General features: G+C 36.8%; 1 protein-coding gene across 4 annotated transcripts in view; it reads right to left on the reverse strand.

Annotated features, from left to right (window-relative positions):
• Window positions 1–1,663: 1,663 nt before the first annotated feature.
• The window catches only part of LOC139122702 (rap1 GTPase-GDP dissociation stimulator 1-B-like), a 64,103-nt gene continuing 44,841 nt past the window's right edge, over window positions 1,664–20,925 (reverse strand). The window contains exons 4-16 of one of the 4 annotated variants that reach the window (XM_070688325.1): window positions 20,773–20,898; window positions 20,206–20,331; window positions 18,667–18,819; window positions 17,967–18,095; window positions 15,739–15,864; window positions 14,824–14,994; window positions 14,036–14,170; window positions 13,149–13,289; window positions 12,640–12,765; window positions 12,062–12,164; window positions 11,625–11,788; window positions 7,675–7,803; window positions 1,664–7,285 (exon numbers count right to left, since the gene is read on the reverse strand). In XM_070688325.1, the coding sequence (XP_070544426.1) occupies window positions 7,164–7,285; window positions 7,675–7,803; window positions 11,625–11,788; window positions 12,062–12,164; window positions 12,640–12,765; window positions 13,149–13,289; window positions 14,036–14,170; window positions 14,824–14,994; window positions 15,739–15,864; window positions 17,967–18,095; window positions 18,667–18,819; window positions 20,206–20,331; window positions 20,773–20,898 (1,751 nt within the window). In that variant the 3' untranslated portion in view covers window positions 1,664–7,163. Of the gene's footprint in view, window positions 7,286–7,674; window positions 7,804–11,624; window positions 11,789–12,061; window positions 12,168–12,639; window positions 12,766–13,148; window positions 13,290–14,035; window positions 14,171–14,823; window positions 14,995–15,738; window positions 15,865–17,966; window positions 18,096–18,666; window positions 18,820–20,205; window positions 20,332–20,772; window positions 20,902–20,925 lie in introns of all 4 variants that reach the window. The other 3 variants (XM_070688323.1, XM_070688324.1, XM_070688322.1) reach the window with 3 other exon arrangements.

The raw sequence follows: 20,925 nt of genomic DNA on the forward strand, positions 1-20,925 counted from the left end.
GAGAAACCTCTGTGCAATGAATTGAATAGCAAGTCATGAGAAAATTTGTCTTGATTGGACGGCCTGACCGGTCGTTGCATGCGACCAAACAAAAACAAGCGAAAAACATTCGCAAAAGTTTCGGTTAAGCTTTTGAACAAGAAGAACTGAAAACAAGAACATGATTTGGAACCCGTTCTGCAAATACTTTCATGAATTAGACTGCGAAAATGACCTATTAACGTGGATACACGCAGAATGGGTTTATTTTGGCATTTGCATCGGCAGGAAGAAAGCTGAAAAGCCAAAATCTGGTCGGTAGAAATGACAGAGCTTTAATTTTTCATAGGATTGAATTCTTCACTTGAGGTCCACATAACGGATCGTACATAAAGAAATTTTCGTTCAAAAACTAAAGTAATACCATATTTCGGCTGCACGCTCCTTTACTGAAATTTTTTGATTGACCTCGCTCAACAATATCCACGTTGAGGGCGCGCTCAACGTCGCAAAAAATCCGTAAACGAGACTTTCACGCTCGAAGTCCTGAAAGTATGACTTATTACATATAGCTTGTCACTAAAATACCCTAAAACCTTTTCGGAAATATCGAAATGTATTCAAAGAATACAAAATATTGGTTGATTTATGATCTTCGATGATCACTATGGCAATGTGGTAGACGGAGTTCTAAATTCGTGATCGATCGGCTGGTTGACTTTCATCAATTTAATCGCAGTTTATCGACGTGATAAAATTCAGTAATAAAGGAAATGATAGCTATTTTTCTCGTTTGAGACAATGACGGTATTGAAACGGTTCTTGGCACCTGTCCATCTGCAAGGTCATGCCACAGTCCCTCCTCACACACCTGGAGTGACAGTAGGAAGTCGCACAGTTGCGCAGCGTGCATTCTTCAAGAAAGCAAAAATCGAGTGTACGTACCCGTTAGAGTTGATTGACATTGTGTCTATGAGGATCGCATAACGATATACTGTAATGTCTAAGCAAAGTTATTTTCAGCAAGAAATCGCCTTTTCCCAAAAATAGGCCAATGCCAACTTTGACATAGGTTTCTGTCAAAGCTAGAATGCGTCTCGTGGATCAATGGATCATGGACTCTATATTTTTCACTTCTCTGATCTACCGCTTGTGGGTACTCATCCTAAAGCTCTTGGACCAAATAACATTTTCATTGTCTTATTTTTGTGGAGAATCAAACATTGATTTTCTCTCATAGAGTTAGCACAGGGGTGGCGGCAGGCTTTTTGGAATTTCAAAGATCGGTAAATTTCAGGTGATTTATTCTCTGGTGCCAAAATTGGCTTGGTGACCCTCGATTTTTCAATCCTGATTCTGAAAGATATTGGTTGAGTTTCATTGCCGAAAATTTGAGCAAAAGTGTGTCTGTCACTCTCTAGACGCATGTTACTTTAAAGTTGGGCGATGTCACGTGTGTACAAAGTGAAATAAGAACCACCTGTTTGATGAAAGTAATTGGTCTTTAAGCATTGAGTGGATCACCATAATTGGTACTTACGGGATTACACCTTGGTTCAGGCCAGCGTTTTGGGTCGCTGTACTGAGATGCAAAAATCGCCGTCTTTATTTTCATCAAGTGGGCACACAGCAGACTTACTATGATCACACGTGAATGGTACATAAGACGCTATGACAACGAAGATGATTTAGAAATGACTTTATTGACAATAATCGTCAATTCATGTAATCAGTTTTGCAATTCACAGATATTCACGGTTTTGGTTTGATATGAAGTCTTTTTTAATTAAGTTTGTGACCAACTTTGTGACCGACAGAATTGTTTCTCAGAAATCATCGACTAAAGCAATACTTTTGAAAGTTATTTGTGCAAAGACACCATGGATTTTGAGGATATCCGAGAAGTTTGACGGAGTGGTCTTTGAAGATTTGCGCGTAAACCTGACGACTATAATTATTTAAGAAAATGCAATGAACCCTTTTTTTTATTCCGATAAGTATTGTTTTCGCCTGGTACAGTTGACAGCACATAGCATGGAAGTACAACAGAGAGTACCTCCTTGCACCAAAGATGATGACACCATGTAATAATAATTGTTATTTTACACTTCTAAAATGATATATTGCACGTCTGAGAGATGTGGTGTAACTTTTTGCCTTGAATAAACACACCGATTGAACTACAGTCAACCATGCCTCTTTGATTACCCAAAGTTTGGGTCTCTGGATTACCTGCCCCAGAGTATTTCACTGCTCGTACGCCCTCTACGGCACTATTTGACATAAGATCAAAGAAGTTAAGAAGGTACGATATAACGTGGACTTGTGTTCAGTTATTTTGATAAAATCTTAATTGTTTCCCTCCGGCGGAACATACATTATGCCACTACTTCAAAAATTCACATACTCTCAGTACAAATAGTGCGAACCAGGCCAAGCAAAAAAGAGCACGCATGGGATGTCCTGTACATCTCTTTCAGGATGATGGCAGAACCTGACGTAAGCACTCTGAAAGTGATTTATGATAAAACTATGAAAACCTGTTGAAAGCCACTGATCAGGAGGATACAAAAATGCACAGCAACAAAAAATCCAATGAATAATTGATACTAATTAATCACTTCCTTTAAACAGTTGTCAATGATATCATAAAATAAATCATTGGTAGACAGAAGGAGAGTGAATTCTATACAAGAGTTCAAACACGCAAAGTGGAGTCCAAATACTTTTCTAAAAGCACAGCAACAGTAACTAAAAGATCCATCGCTCGAGGGCGCCCTCTACGCTCCTCCTCGAGCGCCGGATCTTTCAGTCTAAGCTTACAGTTGGGGGAGGTCCATTTTTGGGGAGTCGGTAGGGAGGGACAGAAGAGTTTGAAAAAGATCTTTAAACGGTTTAGAAAATTACATAAATGATGTTACATGACAGAAAACCGAAATCAAATATTACAACTATTTTCTACAAATGTTTGAACAATACATGAAGTAATTTCTCTGCAACCTTGAATATATCACAAGTACAGTAACTTTTTTCCTGTATTGGAAATCTCACAGACTCAGTGGGAAGGTAAAATTCATACACTTGTTTGCAGTGATGCAAAACTAACCAATGATGTAAAAATTAAAACTTAAATATTATGTTCAAAAACTGGGTCTGACAAATTTTGTGATTCTTAGCAGTAAATAGCAGGCTGTCCTCTGTACTTATTTATGCTCCAGGAAAGTCTTGATTTTTCATCTGATAAAAAGAAAATATAATATGATTTTGATGTTCATTATCATTTGCTAAATTTCCACTCATTTTATCCTTCCGGTTCTTGGAGAACGTTTCTGAATGTTTCTGAAAACATGACTCTGGGTCCTGTCTTCACACTGTTAACAGTCTTTATTTACAGAAGAATCACGAGAAAAAATGAAACAAATTTGGTTTGTTCCTGAATTGCCACTGCAGTTTCAATTTGTTCAACCCTCAGTTTTTTTATACTGCACATGACAAATTATGGGCTTTAAAAATACCTTACAAAAATTGAGTGCAACAACTCTACGAATTCAGAGTGTTAGAGTGTCTGAGCTAGTGTATGACAACTGACAATAAACCACACAAAACTGACATGCCTTTGTTCCGGTTTATGATTTCACAGGTGACCAATCTTTTCAAAATCTATAAACAATAAGTTAAAATGCTAAGAAAAACAGTTTACAAAATATTATTACATCTTCAAATGATAGAAAATGAAAACCGAAGAACAAGACAAATTCATCTTGTTTGTTAACTAAATTGGAATGATCCTTAAATATCAATTACAAATGTTTGTATTAATATTGTTACAAATTAAGGACTATGTAATGTACAAAAAGTTTCTAAAAAAACCCAGAATTATGTGTTTAAATAAAAAAATCAAGATTTTCAAGCACTGATTAAGTAGATTTCTCCAAAAGTGTTGGTTTTCTCACTGTATGGATAAGCTGTACCATCCATGACCAAAAATATGGTTGCGAGCACATTGATAAAGGTATATCACCATGAATGACCTTTGACCTCAGCATTTGCATAGACACAATTTACATGCGGTAAATAACTTATGGAATCAACGCATATGATTTTTGCAGTGTAATAAGTAAATGTACAGAAAAGTTGGTGTGCGGTAAATGTTATCGACAATTCATACATGACGAATATTATAGGGTTATTAGGCCTAATACGTAACTTTATACTGAGCCTTCATTATTGGACCATATTTTGTGTACAACCCTATTATTATACACCTTTCCCCAATAAACGCCCATTTCTATGTCAATTAGGATTATGTGGGGATTGAAGAATTACACAATGATGTGAATTGAACAGGCTTCTGCCACTGTGATAAAAAGAACATGTACAACTCTAGTCACCACGATGGTTGGCACCATGCCAGCAGCTACTTTCTGTGAACACACATCGCTCAATATGCACCTTGAATTTTCATTTATTCAGTTTTGAAATTTCAAAGTTTATTTTGACAAGTTTGCTGTTGATTGTATTTAAAAAGTCACTGTAACTGAAACATTGCATCGTAGATTTCTTTGTTTACATCAGATAAAGTGTAAGGTCAGAGGTCAACAATACTAGCGTTTTGCTTGTATTGGAACTCAGTGTACTGTGCAAGTACGGAACGTCATTGAATGCTAGAAAAGAATAGGTTACAGCAACTGGTGTATAATGGCATAAGACATACTTGTAGTATAAAAAGTGGGTCAGCAATCTGGCTTCCAAACAATGGATCTTGATTATAATTCTAACATGTCTAACAAAAAATTAAAAATTTCACTCTGTATTGTAGAACAGTCCAAAACTGTAATGACACCAATTTCTATTCATGGCAATAAATTGACACATGTACCTGATTATATCTCATTATGGTTGCAACTTGTCCCTACTCTAAATCTAAAACTCTACAATTTTCTAATGCTCACCATGGTCATTGTAGCTGGCTCTATACTATGTCAAAAATGTACGAAACGGAAAAAACAGTGTTCTCAGATTAGATTGTAGAGACAAAATATATACTTGTAAACTGGCTGCCATAGCGATGTACATCACGTTTGATGATTGTTGGAAATCTTGCAGAAAAGAAGATCTTTGTTGAGGAAATGACATCAGACAGAGAAACTGGAAATGTTTCGCACTAACACTTCCAGCAACATATCTGCAACTGGTATTGAGGATGGAATGTAACCATAGTTGATGGAGAGTGAGCAAAAAATCCTGATGCATATCGATTTGAATTTTCACGCTGTATTGTTTGAAAGATAAGCTAGATATTACATTGCATAGAAAATCTAAATTTCCAAGGATCAGAAAAAACCTACACACAACTAAAGTTACTCATACCGTGACAACAGGTGGTTTTTGATATTTCAATCCGCATAAATCAAACAAATAATATTCCTGCACTTGAAGAAATTTTGAGACAGAAAGACGAAAATTCAAATAGCAATGAGAGAAGAGGAGGAAATGGAGAGTATCTTTGCTTTAACCCTTTTACCACAATGGGTTGGCCCAAACCCATTGTTATCAATGATTAATGTGGACCTGCTTACCTGCTTCCAGGTATGAGCAGGGTGGGTTGGTGTTGGGGTGTTTGAACATGTTGAATAGGGCAGAAAAGGTTGTCATGATGTCAAGTCTTTGTGTGTATGAAGTATGGAGATATGGGTATGATGCTTAAAAAAATCTCTGTTCAGGGTCATAAACTTCTGGGGTTTTTGTCACAAAATTTGTACACTAATTCAAAAATGTTATAAAAATTATTCCAATGAGAAAAATTTTGATGAATTTACAGGAGCTAAAGAAACTTATCATAACTTAGAATCATGATTGTATCAATCACAATCACACATAAATGTGTAATTGTATCATTTGTCAAATCTTTAAATTTGTACATTTTAGAACATTGATGGAAAACGGACAAAAGTACTTCCACTCTTGAAGCAGAAACAGCTCCCTCCTTTTCAATTCTCTGCGAGAAAATATTTTACTATATTTTTTCGACTACACAGAATATTGCAATATTGCTTCTTGTAAATGAAGGGCACCAAAAAGCTGATGGGTGGTTTCATACCACTTTATGCAAATTACTGCATATTGATTCAATAATTGGCCAATAAAAAGGCACTGTTCAGATTCTACAGCCAATCACAACAGTGCTTGCAATGCAGTACTTGCCAGCTCATGAATATTCATACCACAAGCAATTTATCTATATCGCATTCTGAGCTTCAAAATGTAACACCTTGCCAGTAATATACCTCTATGCAGATATCGTCATGGAAATGGACTTATGAATATTCAAATATGTTGATGATGACCAATCATCTTTACCTACATCATAAAATTCCTTGAGAAGACCACAAAAATTTAAATTACAGTCTGATAATACCAGAAATATGTCTGTACCAAGAAGAATGAGAGATATGTTATTAAGAAAACACCGAGTGTGTAGTTGCTGTCGGATATGAGATATATGGTAACATACATTTTTGTAACATTAATTTTAATTTTGCCTTTCAAACAATTTGTAAATCTCATTCAATATGAAATTCCTATCCATTCTATTATAGAGACTAATCTCTCCCTCTTTGCCTGACCATAATGGCGCATTTTTAAGACCATGTTCAATTTGTAACACTGTGACATTCGTGAACTCTATACACTGTCGTTGCATACCATTGTTACACAAAAGCATGCCTTGGCCCCTCATCATCACAACTTGTTACCTTGAGAACAGTTTTGAGCAGCCCTGTAATATTTTTCAAGTGTTACTGATACATTTTCCTGTTTGTTTGTTTGTTAGTTTGTTTGTTGATCCCTACGATCAAACTGAATACAAGTACACTTGCTTCACTCTTCTATTACTTCAAAACTGAGTGACTCCAGGCTTCCAGTCTTTCCACAGAATTCAAAATTCTACCATTTCTGAATTTCTATGACTTTTTTCAACTTCTACTAAACAGTTCACTGCTGAAAAGTTTGTGTCAAGTTCCATCAGCTGCTAGTTGTCTCACACAAAACTCTATTCCTACTGAGACCTGTCAAGCCAGTCACCTCTCATGATTTGTACCATGTGACTGGCATGTGACCTGAATGCACCAATAGAACTACTTCTTTGGATATGTTGTGACAACTCCCTTGTCAATGCCTCCATTTCATGATTTGATTTTGGGATACACAGTCTTTGCCTTGTCCTTGATCATCTGGTTACTTTGTGACGTCAGCGTTTTCACAACACTAGCAATATCTAGCTCCTTAACTTCTTTCTTCAAGTCAGCTGTGAGAACAGAAAGGAATAATAGTTCGATGTGATTAAAGATTTGTTCATGGCAAACTTCATGAATACCTTGGTCTACCATCGGGAGGATGACAGGCTTTCAAGATTATGCTGACAAGTCAAAAAAATTTATATTGTCTTAGGGAGTCCTTACTACTTTGATTGGGGAAGATAAGTAGTCTTTACGTCTTCTTAAAGGTTGAGTTAAGGAGCCCTAAGAGTGCTCATGGCTGGCAAGTGGTTATACATAATGACTTAAGTACAGGTCCCTTCTTTGACAATTCCATAAAGGAATCTGAAGAAAAATTTGACTGAAATGAGGTAATCACTCCAGAAAACAGAGTACAATACTAGAATCCCTTGTGATGGGAATTAAAGTTGATCCTCACCAGAATTGAGAAGTAACTCAGTGACGGTGAGGACGTTCACCATCACTTCAGGTTGTGTTTCTGCCGACGTCAACAGCTGATGCAACACTCTCAACAAGCTACTCTTCTTGAAATCAGATTCTGTATTTTCTGCAGAAGGAAAGAATTCTTTATTCTCCTCATTCTTCAAAGTTAACGGTTAACAGATACAATTTGCAGTAAGATATACAAACAACATTGGTGGCATAAATTTAGAAGCCTCTGAAATGTATTTAAGATGTCACTGAATCCATACACCTATTAATATGGACACACATATGTACTTTTGAAGGAAAATTAAAAATTTGCCTAGACTTACCTTGAAGTGCAAATTATAAGTCTTTGAATGAAGCGTAGTGTATCTACCAAATTATGCCTTCCCACTTTCACTGATAGATGGCGCTGTTCCCAAGTACTGAATATTCAGACTCAATAAACAGAGTCCCCTCATGCTGACCCTTCATTCCACTTGAAGTAGCCGTGAGGCAGGCAAGTTTGTGTGAGCTACTAGAGCTATATCCATATATTCTCCAAACTGTATTTTGTAAGCTATTTCAGCAATTTTTAAAGCACATGGGCAAAAATCCTCCCAATTTATATGAAGCCGGGACGGGTGGGAGGGAGGAGCGTAGATACACTACGCTTCATTCAAAGACTTATAATTTGCACTTCAAGGTAAGTCTAGGCAAATTTTTAAGTCTTTATCATTCCGCTCCGTGTATCTACCAAATTATGCCGAATACCAAGCTGGGCGGAGTATAAATTGGTCCTAAAACTGACCTTCTACTGCCCTTGGCCAGCCATCAGGATAAGGCGACCTGCTTCCGAGGACTCTGTGTGTCTTTGGTAGAAACTTGTAAATGTTGTGCTGTTGGACAATCTCCTAGTTTAAGAATCTGTGTTAAAGTTGCTCCCTGTATTTGTGCTGCTGAACACACTGCACCTCTGACGCTGTGAGCCTTGTAATGTGTTGTATCTATACCTGCCTCCTTCATCACTGTTCGTACCCATCTTGCAATTGTTTGTGAAGTTACCTCATGATAAGGACTTCTAAAGGAAATAAACAGTCTTGAAGGACGGGTCCTGCCTTCTCTGACAACCATATCTCTATATCTTCTGGTTCTGTAGATGTAGTTTCTCACATAGTGTCTAACATCGAGAGATTTGTCTCGAAAACTAAGACATTTAACAGTTTTGTATGGCTTTGTGACTGACGAAGTTTTTGTCAGTTTTGGAACAACAAACAAAAACTTATCGGTTAAATTACAAAACTTAATATCTAAATTTGCTATCGTCTGACCTCTATCCGAGGATGTCAGAGCAATTAGCATGACAGTCTTTAGCGTTAACTGCTTTAGACTCAAACTTGAGCTTGGATGTAACGGCTTCAGATAATTCAACACTCCAGTAACATCCCATGTGACTGGATATCTTGGTGTTGGTGGTCGAATATGAAAAAATCCTCTGAATAAGTTGACTACCAATGGATGTGAACCTATGGGCTTACCATACACATTTAGGTGGGCTGATGAGATAGCTGCTCGATAACCATTTAATGTACTGTATGTTAGATTCTTGTCCTGAAACAGTTCAGTTAGAAATTCTAATATTATTGCTGCAGGACATGAAACTGGATCAACGTTCCGTTGACTACACCGGCTTGCAAATCTTGTCCATTTGAAGTCATATTGTTTAGAGGTACTTTGTCGCACAGCTTTGACAAGTATTTCTGTTGCCTTTGCTGAAATTCCCTGACCTCTGTAATGTCTCCTGATAGCATCCAAGCGGCTAGTGGTATAAGATTTATTTTTGGTGGCTTCCCTGTGTGTAGTTCTAGAATTAACTCTCTGCCCTTAATGGATCTTTATGAACTCGTTGTGTGACTGTGGGACTGACTCTGGTTGAACTGACTGAGTTGGAGTGTTGATTAGCTAAAGTCGATATCCTTGAATTACCTTGAGAATCGATGAGCTCTTTGTGATTTCTTTCCATTTGTCCACAAAGAACTGAAGTCTGCCTGCATGAGGCAGGTTTACTGAAGAAATGTCATTGTTTGGACTGTCTGTCCTATTTTCCTCTACCACGGCCCTTGCTGGCCCTCTGGTTGAAGTTTCTATCATCTCTGTACTTGTACTGGTAGTTGCTTTTGTTACCTTCATAGCTTGATGAACTTCTGTTATAGTCGTATCTCTTTTTGTTGTCGTAAGACTGTGACCTCCCTTTTGTGCTACTTGCAACACTTCGAAAGGCATTGACAGATTTTTTAGATTCACTGATAGCCTTTAATAAATTTCCACCAAAGAAACCTTTCATTGTGGGTTTTGATGTTTGTAGAATATCTTTGTAATCTTCTTTGAAAAGGGGCTTCATTCTTCCCTGACGTAATTCAGCCATCATAGAGCTTGCTGTAGTCAATAAATGGGTAGCATCTGAAAGCCCTGACTTAATTTGCTTCTTAACCTCTGTGTTATCAGCTTGAAATTTGGATGAGCACACCAATTCAAGTACTCTGATAATAGGTCGCAAGGCAGAGTGCATAACCATGTGAGTTTTATAATATGGCCTATCGTAATTACGATAATTAGGCGCACTAGAACGAATAAAACTTCTAAGTGAAGACGGCATTTCTTGCACTTCGAATGGCTGCAGTTTGTCTTCAGGCACTAAATAATTCTGCTGCAATTCCTTTAACTGTTTCGGAGATAGCCGTTTATCTATTCGTTTAGTCAACCAACCAACTGACGTTTGAGCAACCGGCCAAGTGACCGGACCCGCGATATGGTCGGGTACGTCGTCAAAGATGGCGTCCAACTCGCCCTCACATGCCGTGTTCATTGGAACCTCTGCTTGGGACGACTCAGGAAATTCTTCCTGCAAATGGTCATCCGAATCCTCAAAATAGTCCAGTTCTGTACCGTTACCTGCATCACTGTCAGAATATCGGGGAAACTTTCGTCGATAAGAAGTCGACGCAGGAGATTTACTCCGTTTGCGTGACCCTTGACCCGTACCAGTACTACGTGTTTCCATGTCTTGACCTGGTGTTTGCGACGCAATAAAGTCTGCTATAGTCGCATTACTTGCCTGAGTTTGACTTACTAATTCAGACATCTTACCGACCAACTGTGCAAATACATCTGTTGGAACGCCTGTTGACGACATAGTAGCGTTAGGTTCTTGTGGGGTTTCCGACTGCTGTGCCATGTCATTGTCGTCCATATTTAAATTGGACGCAGCCATGACCTCTTCTTCTTCAGTAGCGACCGCTACTTCTTCGTTCACTTCAGTTTCTGGCAATGCCTCCGTGCGCGTTGCACTACTGGAGGACTTTGGCCTTCTCCTCTTTGAGCCTTTAGACTCACTCATCTTTGAAGAAAGCCCAGAGAACGGAGCGCCAGCAAGACGACACCTGCCGAACGGCGCATGAAAGTGGAATGAAGGGTCAGCATGAGGGGACTCTGTTTATTGAGTCTGAATATTCAGTACTTGGGAACAGCGCCATCTATCAGTGAAAGTGGGAAGGCATAATTTGGTAGATACACGGAGCGGAATGATAAAGACTTAATTAGTTGAAGATGTAAAGATTGCCTGACTACACATTTTGTGAGCAATACAACACTGACTTGGATCCTTGTGCAATATTATTCAACTACCATGTAGGTTAGTTTAAAGACTGCTTGAAAGTGGCTTTTTGGCATGGCAACTACATTTGCCGCCACGGTGCAGGACTTTAAACACTTCTAATATTTTGACCTTTTTGACTGAATAAAATTCTGTGACATTTCAGGTAATAATTGTGCAATTTTTTGAAACCGACTGATTAGCAATTTTTCACTCTTGATGGAGATCTAAATTTCTATTTGAATCTCAGGGGTCAAAGGTCATAAAAATTGTTCTGGCATCTTTGTCTCCAAGGGTGAATAAGATCTTACCTAATGTTGTTGATGCAATCAGTGCTATGGCAACAAGTGCTTCTGTCTGCATAATTGGGTACTCAGATGTTGCCATGGCAACCAGGTAGGGTAATCCTCCTGATTTGACAACTGTTGTCATGACACTGCTTGAACCAGAGTTCTTCACTAATGCCGCCAGGAGCCTATTTAAATGTGTAAATAGACAAACCAATAATAAACCACAGAAGGCTTGGGTGAAAAGTGTTTTCAACGCTGAACAGGTATTTAAACAACTTCAGTCTGATAATTTTCTGTCACTATGGCGCCTCAAAAATCACTTGACGTAACACTTTACCCTGCTAGTTACAGCTCCTACAAAAACTGACTCTCATCAGATACACCAATGGCAATGCCAGCTTGGGTCACATGCAGGTCAAATGATGCAACCAAGCCAATGAGAATGCTGTCATCCTTACCTATTGGCTTCACCAGCCACTCCAGCGTGATCAGGTACTTCACACAGTTCTGTGATTCGTTTGACTAGAGCTTCACTTCCTCCAACTTGTACTGCTGCGCTAGCTGCTTGGAATGTATTGTGAGTGCAACATTCAGTATACATAGATAAACATAGGCATATAGACATTAATGCATATAAACATATAACCATTAAGGTAGAGTGTGCCCCGGGGACAGTTATTCGGACACTCAATTTTCAGTCTTAGTTTTTCAAAAATTGAAAATTTTACTTTTCTGCCTAGAGTTAACACAGCGATGGCACCCACTCTGCATTTCAAATATCAGTAAATGTCAGGTAATTTTATTCTTTAGTACAAAATTTTGCACTGTACCCTTGATTTTTATTCTTGATTTGGTACGAGCATAGTTGAAAGTTTCATTAAGGAAAGTTTGAGCAAATGTTTAAATCTTTCACTTTCGAGGCACCTGTCACATGCACATCACATGACTACAGCAGTGCAAATCACATGCACACAACATGATTCACACTAATTTGAGCATTGTACACGGATCACAGTCATGTTTGGTCTTTATTTACCTTGTCCATCTACAAGCATCCTGATGGTTGCCAAGAGTTTGAACTGAACCGGCGCCATCTCAGTCTGAATGATAAGCAATACTGTATCTAAGACCCCTGATTGTAGCATGATGGGTTTGTTGACGGCTGAAATGAAAAAAGCCAAGAAAAGGTTTGCATGTGAATGACTCAACTTAAAGAATAATAAGTCCCAGACTGTTATTTACCAGCTGCAACAACTTTGTAAAATTAGTTTAAAATATTTTTAAAGGATAAACAATATCAGAACTGGAACTCGTCACTGGAAAAAATGTACAAATTACCGAAAACAAATGTTGTTCATCATTTCTATTTGCAGGGAAAGGGTATTTTTGTACTTTGGCTGACCAGTGATTACGCTAGGGTGACAGTGTTTTGAGTCTCAGACATGACATAGTATCTGTAAAGCCATAGTGGGTAGAGCCTCAGAACCGGGTAACTAGCGTTACAGTCCTTGTCTATACAGCTGGTGGACTTGAACCTTGACCTACCTGGAATGGCTAGATTTCTGAATGAACTTAGGATAGCATGTTGTAATTTCATATCAATATCTCCAGGGTTTGTGTGTTGCTGTAATAGTTCTTGCAGCGGTGTCAACACTCCGCATTCTACCAGCTTTATACAATGCTCATCTGGTAGAAACAAAACAATGATTATTGACTCCTTAAAATTCATGATCTTGAAAAGTCAAAGAAATTAATGTTCTATAAAGCTGCTGTTGGAGGGTTAAGTGGCTGATATCAACTGAAAATGAAAAATGCGGCCATTGTACATTTGCATATCATTTGCAAAATGTATCTCTAAAGTCTGTATGACTCTGTTTATTAATTTCTGTATCGCTTCATGTTTTCATGTGTCCTTATTATTAGGTTGCATTTTCATTATACTTTTTGTCTATGTGTTATAGCAGGTTCATTTTATACAAAAAATAGCCCTTTTGCTTTCAGATTCAGGAAAGTTTTTTGAATGTAATTTAAGTGCAGCAACAGGCAGGGTTGCAAAGTAAATCACACAGTTTGAGGTTCATGTGCTTAAATTGTTTTTGATCTCAAATCATGGGGTTAATCAAGTCAGTTTGATAGGGGCATGACAGAAAAATATTGCAGCATAGTAGACGACAGATAATGAGATAGCTGGCTTGCAAGATAGGTCAGGTGACAAAATATTTATTGTTATCACAAAAGCGTTAATACTAAAACGTCTGATGTCAAAAAACTCACTTTTAGCTAAGATCAGAGATAGTTCACCAGCATCATGGATGAATGAACATGTAACAGTAAGCAAAAAAGATTTTCAAAGACATATTTTGATAAACAGTGGCAAATCCACCATATGATTAGTTATTCACAGTGACGGTTATGGACAGGACACTACTTGCCACTTCTTGCAAAGTTTCCGATGACTAAGGCTCCTGATATCTTTCTCTGGATACTCTGCGACTGTAACCATGACGACATGACTTCCTTGAGTAGCTCGCCCTCTCCATGGTTGAATATAAGTTTCATACTTTCATCTGTGGATCAAAAAACAAATATTGAAACCCGTAGGCTATGTAACTTGTTGCTACACTGGAGAAAGAAAAGATGTCACTGTTGCTGCATTGTGCAGTTTGCAGGTAAACCATACCTCTGTCATCTACTAGTTCCTTGTTTTGGGACAAAATTTGTCAAGGAAATGAATAATAAGGGGACAACAAGGCACAGCATGGATTAAGACACATTATTATGTATCTTCCTGATTTGAATTAAATCCTCTCAGCAATATTTGCATACATTGTCTGTACAGACAGAAGTTACATGCTGGTATTAACTTTATTCCTATACTCCCCATAACATTGATCACCCGAATGATTTTCAAAGGAGTGGTTGGATTCATTCAGCAAAGAAGGGTGAGAAGGCTAAACAGACATTCTCCATTATCAACAAATTTTCTGGTCTTTCTTGGTAAGGAAACAGAAAGTACAGGCACAGACTCTTGTCTGTGTAAGTTGACTAATGCATTATGGGAAACAGAACACAGACGTTAAATGTTTGATCTATTTCAAAGATTATTTCTGGACCAGTTTTAAGGTTTTAGATCAAATTTTCAAGCTTCTATATGAAAAGTTTTAACATTGATGAATTTTGAGTCTTGAAACCAGTCCAGTGATATTGACCTGTGACCTACCTTCTGTAAGGATCAGTACAATGATGTCAGTGGCTGCTTTCTCAAGACTAAAAGCCTCACTACTACGTCTGCTGGTGTGAGTAAAGTTTGCCTGATATCCACGGTGCGTGTTCATCAGCCTGGCCAGGATCTCAACCAGGTGATACTTCGTTAGGTTTACCTTAATTAAATCTGAAGAAATTCAATGAAACTTGTAGTTAGTAAGTTGTTTTGCAAAATCCTTCTGCTAAAATGAATCTGAAGAAACTCAATCAATCTATGGTAAAGATTATGTTTTTCAATAAAAAACCTTTTACACTGCTAGGATACACTTAAAATGCCTACAGTGACTCACTCCATAAGTTTCCTGATAAAATATAAATATCTTACAAAATCAGCATCAATAAATTATATTAATACTCTTCTTTTCCATATTTTTCCTGCAGCAAACATATAAATCAGTAAGTGATAACATCCATTAAGCAATGAATCATCATGATATGAATTTTTAAGAAAAAAATAATTCTGGTTTGCACAAATAATAAGATCTAAAGAGTTTAAATTCTATGACATGAATTCTATGACATGGAAATGCTGGGCAACGTTGAACAAATGTTTGACTTATCACTATTTTCCCAGCACTGTCAAGATTGATGAGTGTCTGACTCACAGGATGCACTCAAGACAATCAAATATAGAAAAGGCTAGAATATTTTTCAGTTAAGAGTGATTTCTATCATTTTGTTCATTTCAGAGTGACATATTTCTGAAATTCTCCACCCTGGGACACTCTCGAGACAAGGAAACAATCTTACTCATGCCAACAGACATATGAAGCCTCATAGAGCTAAGATTATCATTAATTCATGTTTCCTCTCATAAAATTACATGTACTTGATTTTTTCATTGCAAATAATTTACCGCCAAGAAGCTTACCATTTTCCGCCAGGACTGCAAAGATATCAAGTATAGCTTCATGAATTTCACCATCGTCTTGTTGTTCTAGTAATTTGACTAAAATCTCCACAATTCCACTGCATGCAAATTTCATTCTTCCACTCTCTGTGAAGTAAATAAAAGTACTCAAAACTAAGAAATTTGCCTTTCATGTATAATGAGTTTGAGGACTCTATGCAATCTATGCAAAACACAAACCTTTTCTGTGCCATAATAGAGAACCCCATTTCGGGGTGAACTTTACACATATAATTATCATTTATTATAATTATGAAATGTAATTATAGTTAAGAAATTATCAACTTTGAGTAAATGTATTCATATGTAATTACTGTACTACCCGGGTATCACAATGAATGATTATGTTCCTTGAACACAATAAAGTCATATGTGTGATATGCATAATAAATTATATGCATACATAATTAATTAATGCATGCATAATTAATTAATGTATAATTAAGTAAACTTTTGCATTAAAGATCGTAGTTAATCTGTATGATTGTTATCTTGAAGGAATCATTTTGGAATATGGAAAAATATGTTAAAAGGGATCATGCTACAACAATATAGCTGGACAGAAGAAACAAACATAGGGCCAAAGTCCCTGAAGCTACTATAGACATGGATACAAAATTAAGTATTTCCTGACTGTATGAAATTATCTCACTAAGGTCATCCTAGGGACATGTAAACCAAATATTAAAGCTGTCTGACCAGCGGTTTTGAAAAAACAAGCGACTCAACAGTTGACAGAGCTCTGCTGTGTTATGTAGAGAATAACCTTTTGTGACACATGTATTGATGAAAAAGGTGGATATCTTTGATAGCTCATTTCAGGATGGCCTGACCAAAAACGGAAAAAATTCCGTAAAAATACAGATTTGCATATTTCATCAGACTATATTAGTCTATAATAGCAAATAAACGAGAGTTAATTACATTCTAATTAAAGTAAACAAGACTTGCTCAAATCAAGATTTACGTCATAAAAAAACAGCATATCTGTCAGGTTATAAAGAATCTTGAGCTGGTTATCTTTTAATTATATATCAGTATTTTCATCCTATTAACCAAGCACATTTTAACTTTCAAATTAACATTGTAAGTTCTGTTGAATCAGTTGAGACTGTACGTACTCAGAGAAAGCACACTGAAGAGACAAATGTTTGAAACTTAAGAAGTTCAAGGTCATCAAAAGCATTACAAGGAATCATGTTACACTTTCATTGCACTGTTTACACAGATTTCGTAATTGCTATAAATAGCACATGAGGAATCTTACAGCCCAGCTTTACCATAAAAACCCTATCACTTTGACCACTCTTTTAATTGACCACTCTATTTTTTCCCTCAAAAAGTAATCTTATTTTATCCCTACCAAGTCAACCATAAATGGAAATTAGAACTTTTTCTATCTCTATTTATTTGACCACCCTATAATGACAAACTATATATGAGCACTTTCTTTTAGATAACATAAATGGTGGTTCAGAATATATCAAAGTTGGGATTCAGGAAAGTTGCCTTTACATGTTTTAATCCTCAATTCACTATGAACTGTCAAAACTGTCAAAAAGTTCTGATAGTTCCACACTAAAATTATTTTGGCTTTGATGATTTCCTAATTAATTCAATTATTTAAAATCATATTAATTATTTTTTTCTGGGTGAATTGATAGGGTTTATACAGTACAAGAATTACATACAAAGTAAGTCAAACTTTGACCAAAAATGACAAAAAAATTCCTTAAAAATACACATTTGCATATTTCATCACAATTTGAACAAATCTAAGTTGGGTTATCCCTAGGGACCTGTATACCAAATAACAAAGCTGTCTGACCAGCGGTTATGAAGAAGAAGATTTTTTACCAAAACACCTTTTTTGGCATTAATTTGCCTATTTTCAACAATATCAAAAATAAAAAAAATTGTTTCTCAAAATCATATTTTTCATCTACACAACAAATATCAAATCAGTAAGTACTGCGGTTCTCAAGATATTTGAGTGGACGGACGCCTCACAAACGGACATACATACATACATACATACATACATATATACATACATACATACAGACTGACGACGGATGCCGGACGGATACCCATCCCAATAGCTTCTATAGACTATAGTCTATAGTAGCTAAAAAAACAATTCAGGAGGAATTCCACATCAACTATAGCTCACTGAAAGTCTTACTGACCTGTTTCCAAAAGGCTATCAATGCAGAGTAAGACCATTTCGCATAATGAGGTGTCATCTGCATATTTTGTGAGGAAATCTTCAAGGGCTGCCACAGCTCCAAGTGAAAACACTTTGTTGTGAATTCCCTCTGACAGGTGGGTGAAGGAACAAAGTAAAGCTTTGGTGAAATTTTTGTGCAAATGAGAAAAGTGCGAGGAAGCTGGTGCTGGTAATGTAAATGGGATTTCTTGTTTCTTTCCTTTTGAAAAAAAAAGGTATGGTGAGAGATACCATGGCAATGAGAGACACCATAGCAATGTCCTGTTTTTCCTGAAAAGTTCACCTAAGCTTATTGGAGAACACTGGTGTAACTTAACCATGAAAGCAAGGTCTTTCCGTTTTGAGATTATTTTGAGACACTTTGTAAAGTTCAATGAACTGCCTTCTATCACTTTGCATACTGGTATACACTTGAACATATCAGTAATAAATAACATACATGTACATCTGCTGCAAGTTGCAGTTTCAAACTTTTTTCACATTCAATGACAGATGTGGTGAATAATGGTTCAGAGTTGAAACTGGATAAACTTTGAATATACTTGACCTCACATACCGGTATTGATCACAGTACAGTATTTCAAAGATAGTCTAATTGGCATAATGTATGGCTGAATTTAAAATTTTTTGCTTTTTGTAATGACTGAATAAACACTCACCATTTGAGTTGGTAAGATTGAGTAAATGTCCAAAGCAAACAACTCTCAGTTTTTGATTTTCACTGTTTGCATCATTTGATAAACATCTGTTCTTGATAAGGTCCATGAGTTTCTCCAAGCCACCTGATTGGTCAATAATGGCCCTTGCCTCATCTGCATAAATGAAATATACATTGTGATTGGTTGAAGATGATAAAAGACCTCTTACTAGTAAGAGCTTAAGAATTCCCATTGGTATAAAAGTAAGGCATAGTTTTCATACAATTTGAAACACCCTCTATAGCAATCTGAACAAAGGTGATGGAATGCGTTCAAAATATTCTGAAATATGAAAACTTGATGGAGTGTTAATTTTCTGATCGACAAAGACAAGAGTAAACATTAAAGATTTTTCTAATATTCTCATTGATGAAAAAAACACAAGCTCCCAGTTGAAAAGATTTCTCTGATTTTTACTGATGTCCAATAAAAATGAATGCTTTTGTTCAACAAACTGACTTTTGTTGAAAGTCTATTATGCGCATAACATTTCAGAAATATGAAAAATTCACATTCAAAATAAAGAATCAACCTCAGACTATTGATTGGTACGCAGGGCTTGAAATATCCACACGCATATTGTACTATGCACGTACATTTTATCTTGGTGTAGGTAGATTACCAGACCAATGTCTACAAGGTTTATTATGCATGTTGAAAATTATGCATAAAGAATATACAGATATACTGGTATTCCTGATCTTTAAAAGACTTTGTTGAGTTGCGTAGTGCATTTTGTTATTTTAACTGGCAAAATTTACACTGTTATAATTTTTTATGTCAGATCAGAATTTGACTATGTGCTCTGAAATAAATCCAAAAATAGAGAGAGTGAATAAGCATGTCACCGAATGACATCCAAGATGAAGAACTCTTGTGAAACACAAAACTCTGTTTGCATGCCTAGCCTCAAAGTACCGTAGCATTCCTCAACATTTTATGGGCCATACTTCATGAATCCAAAAAGAAGACCTTGTATGGAATGATGGGTGGGACAACTTGGAGTATCTTGTTTTATAGACAACTGGTGTAACTCTGTCAGTGTGCAGGTACTGAGAAGCTGGTGTTTGCTGATACAAAACCTGACATGCACGTCGGAAAAAAACGTCTATTTCTTTCCTTGTAATGGGCGGAGGACATATCAAATCAAATTTATCTTGTATGACACAGTCTGATTTGAAAGTTCATTAAAAATTGAGTGTAGAGTCCATGAAATCCTCTTTGATACCTGCAACACCTTGGGTGAAAAAGGATTAATTTTTGGAAAGGAAACAAGCCATGTATCAAATTTCCATCATGCACGTAACTGATGAGAAAAAAATCATCAAATGATCAAATCCAAACAAGGTCAATTCTGAGAAATGTTTAACAGAAGTAAAACTCATTATGATGATCATTGTTTTACAAACTTGAACTTTGTGCGATGATTTTTGTTGTGAATTACATTTGAACTGATTTTTCTAGATCTGAATGATATTCATTCCCATCCTGTGAACTAACCGTTATCAAAACAGATATTTCCCAGTGCCCTAGAGGTCTGCAAGACAACTTCCGTGACTTGATGGTTCATGATATTCACCAATGGCGGAATCAATCCAGCATTAACACACGGCATACGGATAGATTCTGAAAAAAAAAATGCAGATTTCATGAAAGTGAGCTGGGTTCTCAAGTTGCTTTTGGATAGGATTTCCCCTTCTTTTGACACATCATTCGTCAAATTATTCATTCTGAGATGAACATCTTTTTGAAAAGTATCTCATTTTGAGAAAAAATTTTGACTGTGGGCTTGACATGAAATCTGCCACAGAAACCAACAGAAATTTGCTAAAATCAATTCAAAGATTGGCAGGTGAAGTCGAATCAGACAGAACATCAGGATTCTCAAGAATATAATGTTCCTTGTTTGACATTAATTCCACAACACCTTTCGTATGAGACTTGCATTTCACAAACTTTTAGGTAATTGGATCCACCATTTTGAAAAAAAAGAAACACCCACATGCCCTGATTCCCTACGGGCAAGCTGTCTGACAAGTAGGTGCACAAAAAGATATGTTATCTCACCAGCTTTGGTCATTTCTGCAACTAGCTGAGCCATCTTGGCCAGGTACTTGGGTTCTTGCGTTACTTCCAGCTGTTTGGCTATGACTTCCAGAACTCCTTTGGAGCACAGTGCTTCACTCACAGATTCTGCTTGGAGTCAAAACAAATACAACA

This window comes from Ptychodera flava, chromosome 22 (genome assembly GCF_041260155.1).
Source record: "Ptychodera flava strain L36383 chromosome 22, AS_Pfla_20210202, whole genome shotgun sequence".
Classification (NCBI taxonomy): domain Eukaryota; kingdom Metazoa; phylum Hemichordata; class Enteropneusta; family Ptychoderidae; genus Ptychodera; species Ptychodera flava.